This window comes from Danio rerio, chromosome 14 (assembly GCF_052040795.2).
Source record: "Danio rerio strain M-AB ecotype USA chromosome 14, GRCz13ab, whole genome shotgun sequence".
Lineage (NCBI taxonomy): Eukaryota > Metazoa > Chordata > Actinopteri > Cypriniformes > Danionidae > Danio > Danio rerio.
The window spans coordinates 5,046,218-5,058,999 of NC_141034.1; the positions used below are offsets into that span (position 1 = coordinate 5,046,218).

A 12,782-nucleotide genomic window follows, 5' to 3' on the forward strand; every position below is an offset into this window, starting at 1 on the left:
TGGTCCAGGATCAACATCAGTGAATTTATAAATAGATGGTCCAGGATCAACATCAGTGAATTTATAAATAGATGGTCCAGGATCAACATCAGTGAATTTACAAATAGATGGTCCAGGATCAACATCAGAGAATTTTAAATAGATGGTCCAGGATCAACATCTGAGAATTTATAAATAGATGGTCCAGGATCAACATCAGTGAATTTACAAATAGATGGTCCAGGAACAACATCGGTGAATTTGTAAATAGATGGTCCAGGATTAACATCAATAAATTTATATATAGATGGTCCAGGATCAACATCAGTGAATTTATAAATAGATGGTCCAGGATCAACATTGGTGAATTTGTAAATAGATGGTCCAGGATCAACATCAGAGAATTTATAAATAGATGGTCCAGGATCAACATCAGTGAATTTATAAATAGATGGTCCAGGATCAACATTGGTGAATTTGTAAATAGATGGTCCAGGATCAACATCAGAGAATTTATAAATAGATGGTCCAGGATCAACATCAGAAAATTTTATATAGATGGTCCAGGATCAACATCAGTGAATTTACAAATAGATGGTCCAGGATCAACATAGGTGAATTTATAAATAGATGGTCCAGGATCAACATTTGAGAATTTATAAATAGATGGTCCAGGATCAACATTGGTGAATTTATAAATAGATGGTCCAGGATCAACATCAGAAAATTTTATATAGATGGTCCAGGAACAACATCGGTGAATTTGTAAATAGATGGTCCAGGATCAACATTGGTGAATTTGTAAATAGATGGTCCAGGATCAACATCAGAGAATTTATAAATAGATGGTCCAGGATCAACATTGGTGAATTTGTAAATAGATGGTCCAGGATCAACATCAGTGAATTTATAAATAGATGGTCCAGGATCAACATAGGTGAATTTATAAATAGATGGTCCAGGATCAACATTTGAGAATTTATAAATAGATGGTCCAGGATCAACATTGGTGAATTTATAAATAGATGGTCCAGGATCAACATCAGTGAATTTATAAATAGATGGTCCAGGATCAACATCAGTGAATTTACAAATAGATGGTCCAGGATCAACATCAGAGAATTTTAAATAGATGGTCCAGGATCAACATTGGTGAATTTATAAATAGATGGTCCAGGATCAACATCAGTGAATTTATAAATAGATGGTCCAGGATCAACATCAGTGAATTTACAAATAGATGGTCCAGGATCAACATCAGAGAATTTTAAATAGATGGTCCAGGATCAACATCTGAGAATTTATAAATAGATGGTCCAGGATCAACATTGGTGAATTTATAAATAGATGGTCCAGGATCAACATTGGTGAATTTATAAATAGATGGTCCAGGATCAACATCAGTAAATTTATAAATAGATGGTCCAGGATCAACATTGGTGAATTTATAAATAGATGGTCCAGGATCAACATCAGTGAATTTGTAAATAGATGGTCCAGGATCAACATCAGAGAATTTATAAATAGATGGTCCAGGATCAACATCTGAGAATTTATAAATAGATGGTCCAGGATCAACATAGGTGAATTTATAAATAGATGGTCCAGGATCAACATCAGAGAATTTATAAATAGATGGTCCAGGATCAACATCTGAGAATTTATAAATAGATGGTCCAGGATCAACATCTGAGAATTTATAAATAGATGGTCCAGGATCAACATTGGTGAATTTATAAATAGATGGTCCAGGATCAACATCAGTAAATTTATAAATAGATGGTCCAGGATCAACATTGGTGAATTTATAAATAGATGGTCCAGGATCAACATCAGTGAATTTATAAATAGATGGTCCAGGATCAACATCAGATAATTTATAAACAGATGGTCCAGGATCAACATCAGTGAATTTTTAAAATAGATGGTCCAGGATCAACATCGGTGAATTTACAAATAGATGGTCCAGGATCAACATCAGTGAATTTACAAATAGATGGTCCAGGATCAACATCAGTGAATTTATATATTGATGGTCCAGGATCAACAACAGTGAATTTGTAATTAGATGGTCCAGGATCAACATCAGGGAATTTATAAATAGATGGTCCAGGATCAACATCAGAGAATTTATAAATAGATGGTCCAGGATCAACAATACTGAATGTATATATCAATGTTCCATGATCAACATTTGTGAGTTTATATATTGATGGTCCAGGATCAACATTACTGAACCTACACTGGTTTCACGGTTCGGTTCGGTTATGATTATCATGCCATCCCTTTGGTTCAATTCAATATCTCGGTGCATCACGGTGCATTGGCGATGTTTTCCATACACAATTTTATATTATACTTTACAGGCGCTGTTCACCAACAACTCATTCGCAGTTCCAAAACAAAACCTACAACTCATATTTGTTGTTGGATTATTTGTCAACCACATAACAACACTTTAGCAACACCTAGCAACAACTTATTTACAAATCCAAAACAGAACCTGGAACATGTTGGCAACCACATAGCAACTCCTTAGAAACTTAGTAACTGGACTGGTTATAAAGCAGGAAGTTTGCCGCACCATCAACTCAATTAAACTAAAATTTGGATGAGAATAAGGGGAGAACCAGTGTATGACTAAAACGTGTATGATCCTCGTTGGAAAAGAGTTTGACAGCTTGACACTCAGTAGTCACTTGGATGCCTTGAATCAAATCACAGAAGGCTCTGTTTGGGCTGGGAGACATGTCAGAGTGTAATACAAGATTGGATAGCATCTAAAATCATCCCGACTGCACGCTTTGTTTAGCTGTGCATGTTAAAGCGAACACTCACAATGTGAGAACATATTGCGCGCGTAGCCGTCAGTGAAACAAATGAAATGACAAATTCAAATCCCACAGAGCCAATTTCATGCTTAAATAATTTATTATTACGTAGGTTAAGGAAATGTATGCAGCAGATTCTGAATAAACATGTGAGCTATAATGCAGAGGAGTGTTTTCGGGAAGTAAATGAAGAAGAACCCAAAATCAAATGTATTAAATGCAAAAAAATAAAAACTATAGGTTTATTTATTTTTCTGTGTAAATTAATTGATGGCCTTTTAAAATACTTTTAAATCACACTTACGCTATGCAGTTCAACTTAAAAACAAGACTTTTTGGATAACAGTAGTGTATGGTAATTTATTTCAATGAGTTTTTTTATTCATTCATTCATTTTCTTGTCGGCTTAGTCCCTTCATTAATCCGGGGTCGCCACAGCAGAATGAACCGCCAACTTATTCAGTAAGTTTTTACACAGCGGATGCCCTTCCAGCCGCAACCCATTTCTGGGAAACATCCACACACACACACTCATACACTACGGACAATTTAGCCTACCCAATTCACCTGTACCGCATGTCTTTGGACTGTGGGGGAAACCGGAGCACCCGGAGGAAACCCACGCGAATGCAGGGAGAACATGCAAACTCCACACAGAACCAGCGACCCAGCGACCTTCTTGCTGTGAGGCGACAGCACTACCTACTGCGCCACTGCCTCGCCCCAATGAGTTATGTATTTATTTGTAAACATTTGTAAGTGGATTTTATATACTTTAAATAAAATATATACATTTATATATTGATGTTTGAAGAGAAAACATAACTTTAACAATATCAACCATAATATTAATGATTTATTAGATACATTTTTAGTGCTTCAGACATAAATATCAAATAAATGAAACCACAAAAATGCAGGTCTACTTTTTGTGACTGTGACGGGGGAAGACGGTGCCAAAATCTGCATAAACATATCGGCTCTACTGGCTGTCATTTCTGATTGGCTTACTGACCTTTACTGGGGAAAAAATGTGGTTTGTGGAAAAATATTCGAAGGCTCATGAATAAGCAATGATCTTGTGCTACCGATTCTGACTAGGGCAGGAAGAGAGGTTTAGGGAACTGATAATAATCAGTCTCAGATAATGAGAATAAGACTGCCCATTGACTGTGGGGATGTGATGAAATGTGGATGGAAAACAAACCCATATTTGCTGCACATAATACCATTTAGAATTCATGAGCAAACCCAAAGCAACACAGAGAAAGAGCACAATACTAACTACACAACATGTAAATATATAATCCTAGGATTAATATTTATACAGTTGTAGTTTTTTAATTTAGAGTGTGATTTTACACTCATGTGTCTCATGATTGGCCGTTTGCTGCACTCATGTGTCATGTGATTGGCTGTTTGCTGCACTCACGTGTTATGTGATTGGAAGTTTGCTGCACTCATGTGTTATTTGATTGGATGTTTGCTGCACTCATGTTAGTTGATTGGCTGTCTGCTGCACTCAGGTGTCGTGTGATTGGTTGTTTGCTGCACTCATGTTATTTGATTGGCTGTTTGCTGCACTCATGCGTTATGTGATTGGATGTTTGCCACACTCATGTGTTATTTGATTGGATGTTTGCTGCACTCGTGTTATTTGATTGGCTGTTTGCTGCACTCAGGTGTCTTGTGATTGGCTGTTTGCTGCACTCATGTCTTGCATGATTGGCTGTTTGCTGCGCTCAGGTGTCATTTGATTGGCTGTTTGTTGCACTCATGTCTTGCATGATTGGCTGTTTGCTGCTCTCATGTGTCATGTGATTGGCTGTTTGTTGCACTCATGTCTTGCATGACTGGCTGTTTGCTGCACTCATGTGTCATGTGATTGGCTGTTTGTTGCACTCAGGTGTCGTGTGATTGGTCGTTTGCTGCACTCATGTGCTGTGTGATTGGCCGTTTGCTGCACTCATGTGTCATGTGATTGGCTGTTTGCTGCACTCATGTGTTATGTGATTAGGAGTTTGCTGCACTCATGTGTTATTTGATTGGATGTTTGCTGCACTCATGTGTTATGTGATTAGGAGTTTGCTGCACTCATGTGTTATTTGATTGGACGTTTGCTGCACTCGTGTTAATTGATTGGCTGTCTGCTGCACTCAGGTGTCGTGTGATTGGTTGTTTGCTGCACTCATGTTATTTGATTGGCTGTTTGCTGCACTCATGCGTTATGTGATTGGATGTTTGCCACACTCATGTGTTATTTGATTGGATGTTTGCTGCACTCGTGTTATTTGATTGGCTGTTTGCTGCACTCAGGTGTCATGTGATTGGATGTTTGCTGCACTCATGTCTTGCATGATTGGCTGTTTGCTGCTCTCATGTGTCATGTGATTGGCTGTTTGTTGCACTCATGTCTTGCATGATTGGCTGTTTGCTGCTCTCATGTGTCATGTGATTGGCTGTTGCACTCATGTCTTGCATGACTGGCTGTTTGCTGCACTCATGTGTCATGTGATTGGCTGTTTGTTGCACTCATGCCTTGCATGATTGGCTGTTTGCTGCACTCGTGTTATTTGATTGGCTGTTAGCTGCTCTCAGGTGTCGTGTGATTGGTCGTTTGCTGCACTCATGTGCTGTGTGATTGGCTGTTTGCTGCACTCATGTGCTGTGTGATTGGCTGTTTGCTGCACTCATGTGCTGTGTGATTGGCTGTTTGCTGCACTCATGTGTCGTGTGATTGGCTGTTTGCTGCACTCATGTGTCGTGTGATTGGCTGTTTGCTGCACTCATGTGCTGTGTGATTGGCTGTTTGCTGCACTCAGGTGTCATGTGATTGGTCGTTTGCTGCACTCATGTGCTGTGTGATTGGTTGTTTGCTGCACTCATGTGCTGTGTGATTGGTTGTTTGCTGCACTCATGTGCTGTGTGATTGGCTGCTTGCCGCACTCACGTGTTATGTGATTGGATGTTTGACGCACTTATGTGTTATTTGATTGGATGTTTGCTACACTCGTGTTAATTAATTGGCTGTTTACTGCACTCAGGTGTCGTGTGATTGGTTGTTTGCTGCACTCATGTTATTTGATTGGCTGTTTGCTGCACTCACGTGTTATGTGATTGGATATTTGCCGCACTCATGCGTTATTTGATTGGATGTTTGCTGCACTTGTGTTATTTGATTGGCTGTTTGCTGCACTCAGGTGTCATGTGATTGGTTGTTTGCTGCACTCAGGTGTCATGTGATTGGCTGTTTGCTGCACTCATGTTATTTGATTGGCTGTTTGTTGCACTCACGTGTTATATGATTGGATGTTTGCTGCACTCAGGTGTTATTTGATTGGATGTTTGCTGCACTAATGTGTTGTGTTATTGGATGTTTGCCACACTCATGTGTTGCGTGATTTAATGTTTGCTGCACTCGTGTCATCAGATTGGCTGTTTGCTGCACTCAGGTGTCGTGTGATTAGCTGTTTGCTGCTTTAATGCGTCATGTAACTGGTTGTTTGCTGCACTCATGTGTCGTGTGATTGGCTGTTTGCTGCACTTGTGTGCCTTGTAATAGGCTTATTTATATTATTAATATGCATAGTCTCTGTTAATAAATGCTGAAATAAAAATCTGCATGTTGTTTCCATAATAAAGAGGCCAAATCCACATCAACCTAACAAGCTCCCAGTCCAGGCTTGAATTTCCCATGTCGCTTCATTTGTCCCTGGAGACGTCACATCACTCAAAGACTTAACGCTCCGTCAACACGTCAATCAATCCAATCTATACGCCACCCAACCAAACAGCACACAGACCTGCTGGGCGCTGATTAATGATCATTACCTTGTCGTTGACCACGCTCTTGCCATCCCAAGCCCAACCACGCTTGGTGAAGTAGTTGACGGTGGCGAATTCGATCAGGGCGGAGAAGACGAAGGCGTAGCACACGGCGATGAACCAGTCCATGGCGGTGGCGTAGGCTACTTTGGGCAGAGAGTTACGGGCGCTGATGCTCAGAGTGGTCATGGTCAGTACAGTGGTCACGCCTGAGAGGAACACAGACAACAACAATGCACATTACTGTACTGTAAATAATACTGAGAAAGGACTTTCAATTTCATTTGTGTTTGGCACTAAACTATAAGCTAAACTAAACTCATAGTTACCGAGTGGTCATGATCATACAGTAGTCACTCCTGAGAACCACAACAATGCACATTACTGTATTGTAATACTAATAAATGACTCGGTTCAGAATTTTATTTTTCTGCTGAGAAAAATAAAATTTTACTAGACACAAATAAAACACAAATAAAAAGTTTAGCAAATATTTGAAAAGAGAAAGTTAGACCTATTTCTGACAAAAATAAATGTGAAAAACCAAAACAAATAGGGGATCATTTAAAAACTAATAATAAACAGTACAGGGTGATTCTGAAACAATTCCACAACTTTAAAAATCGAGAACTCTGCAAAGAAAAAAAGGAGATCTAAGCTCGTTCTGTCGTTGATTTAAGGAAGCTCTGAAGTGTGTTAAGTACTCTTCACACTGATTAATTACCCAAGGTACAGATTTTCAGAGTTGTGGTATTCTTTTTGAATCAACCTGTATATTTTATAATATATATATATATATATATATATATATATATATATATATATATATATATATATATATATATATATATATATATATATATATATATATATATATAATGTTGAAGTCACAATTATTAGTCACCCTTTTATTTATTTTTTTATATTTCCCAAATGATGTTTAACAGAGCAAGGACATTTTCACAGTATGTCTGATAATATTTTTTTTCTTATTGTTTTGTCTTATTTGTTTTTATTTTGGCTAGAACAAAAGCAGTGTTATTAGCCTCTTTAAGCTATATTTGTTTTCGATAGTCTACAGAACAAACCATCATTATACAGTAACTTGCCTAATTACCCTAACCTGCCTAGTTCACCTAATTACCCTAGTTAAGCCTTTAAATCTCACTTTAAGTTGAATACTAGTATCTTAAAAAAATCTACTAAAGTATTATTTACTGTCATCATGGCAAATAAAATAAATCAGTTATTAGAAGTGAGTTATTAAAATTATTATGTTTATAAAAGTGTTGGAAAAATCTCTTCATAAACAGAAATTGGGGTAAAAAATGGGGGCTGATAATTCAGGGGGGCTAATAATTCGGAATTTAACTGTGTTTATATAGTTTTACAGTTATAGTTAACTAAACTAAACAAAAAAATAATAATAAACTAAACTACAAGAAATAAAAATAAACTAAACTAAAAAAAAATAAAAACAACAACAAAAAACTACAATAAAATAAAAACTAAAATATTAAAAAACTTGCTATAACCCAAAAAATAATTAAATAAATAAATAAAACTAAACAAAAATACACTAAAATCAACAAAAAATCTACTAAAATTTAAATAATTTAATATTTCATTAAGAATAAACTGTACTTAATTAAAAATAAGCTATACTAAACTAAAATAAACTAACACACACAAACTGGTAAAAAACTACTTCAACAAACAAACAAACAAACAAACAAACAAACAAACAAACAAACTAACTAACTAACTAACTAACTAACTAACTAACTAAATAAATAAATAAATAAATAACAAATAAATAATTAAACGTTTTGAAGCCAAACTTGAATAATTTCAAGATTATTAACAACCATACCCTAGATCTGCTATTAGTTGCAAATAAAAAATAAAATAAAATTCACAAATAACAAAATATTGTAATATATGTAATAAATAAAATGCTGAATAAACAAACAAATAGAAAAAAAAACTTTCAAGATCAAACGTGTAGGACTAAGGCCTGCTTATCTTAAAAAAAAAAAAAAAAAAAAAAAAAAAAAAAAAAAACAAGACAAAGACAAAGACAAAATATCACAGAAGAAAGCATTTTAACAACCCAACAAATGACATACTTCACCTTCAATAACTCTGAAAGCCTTGCTCTTATATCTGTGGCAAACCACATTCTTTCCAGAATCATTCAAAAACACAACAACCCTTTGGCCTTCAAATGGCCGAATTGCACTCATTCTTGTGTATTTCTGCCCCTTTTGAAGACATCTGCTCTATTTACTGCACAAAGAAAGTATTTTTGGAAAACGCTTTATGGATTACAAGAAGAAGCTTTAATAAATTTGTTTTTGAAGGTAATAATATCAAAAGATGACATCCTTCATCAAAGACAACAATTTAAATAAGAATGAGAGGTATCTGCCTTAAAATTAGGTAAATAGATTCAAAAATTAAATATAAAAATAAATAAAGTATTTATGTGTAACTCTTTCTGTGAAACCCTGGCTAAAGTCAAGAGAAATGATTATAAAAATGACAAAAAACGCAACCTCTGTTTATTGCAGAAACTGACAGTATGTAAATATCAGGGGTTTGAGAGAAAGTTCTATATTTACATTTATAACATGATGAATACTGAAATTAATAAATAAATAAAACACAAAACAAAACACCAAAATTGAAAACAAAACTGAACAAAACACAAATGACAAAACAAAACACACAAAAACACAAAAAATCAACAACTAAACAAAACACACACACACACACACACACACACACACACACACACACACACACACACACACACACACACACACACACACACACAAAAAATCTGAACAAAACTAAACATAACACAAATAACAAAAATCAAAACAAAACAAAAATAACAAAACAAAAAACACCAAAAATTAAAACAAATAACAAAACAAATCAAAACATACACAAAAACACCAAAAATTAAAACAAAAAACAAATAACAAAACAAATCAGAACAAAACACACAAAATTCAAAACAAAACTAAACATCACACAAATGACAAAAATCAAAACTTGACACAGAAAAGCACCAAAAATCAACAACTAAACAAAACACACAAAAAACACACAAGAAAATCAAAACAAAACACAAATAACAAAAAAAAACACCAAAAATCTAAACAAAACTAAATATAAATAATACATTTATCAAAACAAAACACAAAAAACAAAAGCAAAATACAACACAAAACCAAAGAAAACAAAACACACAAAACAAACAAAAACTAAAGGAAACACAAAACAAAACAAACTAAACAAAAAACAAAAAAGCAAAACACGACCCCCCCCAAAAAAAAACACAAAACAACACACCAAAAAATATAAACAAAACAAAACAAAACATAAATAAAAAAACAATCAAAACAAAACACAAAAAAGTAAAATAAAACACAACACACAAAACAAAACAAAACAAAACAAAACAAACAAAAACAAAACAAAACCAAAAACAAATACAAAACAAACACAAAAACAAATATAAATAAAAACAAACAAAACATAAACGAATACAAAACAAAGCTCGAAACAAAAACACAACACAAATCACAAAACAAAAACACAACTCAACAACACAAATACAAAACAAAACTCAAAACAAAAACACAACACAAATCACAAAACAAAAACACAACTCAACAACACAAACCCAAAACAAAATTATATATTTATATATATATATATATATATATATATATATATATATAAATATATATATATATATATATATATATATATATATATATATATATATATATATATATATATATATATATATATATATATAATTAAAAAAGATGAGAAAGGCTTGCCTACTAATACAAATGACATGAATGCCTAATATATTGTAAATACTGAAGGAGGAAGGGACCCCAGACTTCAGACAACTTTTTAAGACACTTTGTAATATTTACATTACATATATGTCTCAAAATGTAATACAGAGGCCATCTTTTATCGCCATCTCTGAAAACATGGCAAACTGTTTATTTCCAAGTCTTTCAATATAATCCTCTTGGCTACTATAACCCTTGTTTTTGATGCAAAAAAGCGTATTAAAACAGCGTGAAGGAAACCCAGCTACAAACACTGACTCCTGCCTCGTCCAGGTCTGCGCTGACAGATCGGGATGACAGACCGGGAGCCTGGGGACTCCCATCACGGCCATACACGTAAACAAATGCCTCCAATTAATTTCCATCGCCGTCAAACTCTTCACTGTTCAATCCCAGGTGGGGTGAGCCCTGACAGCAGCGGCAGGTTTGACAATCCGTCCAGTCCAACAAGACTAAACAATACATCAGTCGTGAGCCTTAAAGACGATGAAAATGAATGGCAAACATCACACAAAGCATATTTGCTCCGTCTGAACCCTGTTAGACTTTGCTGCAATTTTACAGTTATTTACCGCAATAACACCCAGTAATTACAGTAAAAAGTAATCACAGTAAAAACCTTCTTTAAAGGGTCACTAATTTAATAAGCACTGCATTGTGGCTAATTGTAGGACTTTTACAGTAACTTACTGCATATTAGGAATTTGCTGTATTTTACAGTAATCAAAGTAACTAAGCACTGCTACTGTAGTTGATGAAAAAATGAAATGCTTGTTTGGAATTGATTAAATTCAGTATTAAGCAGGTTGCACAACAGGAACACCGCTCGGCGGCGCACCGCGCAGCGCCACGTAGCGCCACGTAGCGCCATGTATTTTAGAATTCTAAACATAGGTTTCTATCAGGATACACACACCGGCGCCGCAAGTCGGCGGCTGTCGGCGGCGCCCGGTGACGTCTCAGGACGCAGTTCATTTTTCAGCCGTGCCACAGAGCGCTATCTGATTAGTTTCATGTTAAATATCATTCGAATGTGCGCGTTTGGTGTGTGATACTTTAAACTGTCATGTACGCGCCGTGTCGCGGCACCGAGCATATTACACTACTGTAATATGCACTGCGGGTCATTTTTAAGCTTTTACAGTAATTTACTGCATATTAGGATTTTTTGGTATTCTACTGTAATCAAAGTAACCAAGCACTGCCACTGTAGTTGAAGACAAAAATCAATGAAAACAGTTGATGAGAAAATGAGTCACTTGTTTAAAATGTAAACAATTTGATATTAAATACCAAAAAATACAGATTTTGTGCTGCTAATGTAAATCTGAATACTGTATATTACAGTAAAACTAGTGAAAAAAGAGCCATGCTGTAAAATTAAAATGTGTTAAGGAGCATTTTACTATAAAAGAAGTTGCCTTAAGGCTATTTTATAGTAAAAAAAAAAAAAAATGAAATTGCAGTAAGGTCCTACTACTGTAAAACACATTTACAGGTAAGTTACTGTAAAGGGGCTTATTTGCTTCGTCTGAACACTGTTAGACTTTGTTGCAATTTTACAGTTATTTACTGCAAAAATGCCCAGTAGCATACAACATACATTCTTTACTGTTCACTACTGTAAAATGCACTGCATTGTGGGTCATTTTAGGACTTTTACAGTAACTTACTGCATATTAGAAATTTGCAGTATTCAACTGTAATCAAAGTAACCAAGCACTGCTACTGTAGTTGAAGACAAAAATGAAAACAGTTGATGAAAAAATGAGTCACTTGTTTGGAATGTATACGATTCGATATTAAATATTAAAAATACAGATTTTGTACTGCTAATGTAAATCTGAATACTGTATATTACAGTAAAACTAGTGAAAAAAGGGCCATGCTGTAAAATTAAAATGTGTTAAGGAGCATTTTACTATAAAATAAGTTGCCTTAAGACTATTTTACTGTAAAAAAAAAAAAAATGAAATTGCGGTAAGTTCCTACTACTGTAAAATACATTTACAGGTAAGTTACTGTAAAGGGGCTTATTTGCTTTGTCTGAACACTGTTAGACTTTGCCGCAATTTTAGTTATTTATTGCAAAAGGCCTAGTAAACTACCACATACATTCTTTACAGTTCACTACTGTAATATGCACTGCAGGTCATTTTTAAGCTTTTATAGTAATTTACTGCATGTTAGGATTTTTTGGTATTCTACTGTAATCAAAGAAACCAAGCACTGCCACTGCAGTTGAAGACAAAAATCAAAAGTT

At 34.9% G+C, this 12,782-nt stretch overlaps 2 protein-coding genes across 3 annotated transcripts in view; both read right to left on the minus strand.

The window, feature by feature from the left end:
- The window catches only part of guf1 (GTP binding elongation factor GUF1), a 365,170-nt gene that overhangs the window by 177,009 nt on the left and 175,379 nt on the right, over window positions 1-12,782 (minus strand). The window lies entirely within an intron of this gene.
- Window positions 1-12,782, minus strand: part of gabra2b (gamma-aminobutyric acid type A receptor subunit alpha2b) — a 164,591-nt gene that overhangs the window by 38,587 nt on the left and 113,222 nt on the right. For both annotated transcript variants that reach the window (XR_015507068.1, XM_087281138.1), the window contains exon 9: window positions 6,642-6,844. Coding sequence is in view for 1 of the 2 variants with exons in the window: in XM_087281138.1 (XP_087137264.1) it covers window positions 6,642-6,844 (203 nt within the window). In the remaining variant the exon portion in view is untranslated. The remainder of the gene's footprint in view (window positions 1-6,641; window positions 6,845-12,782) is intronic.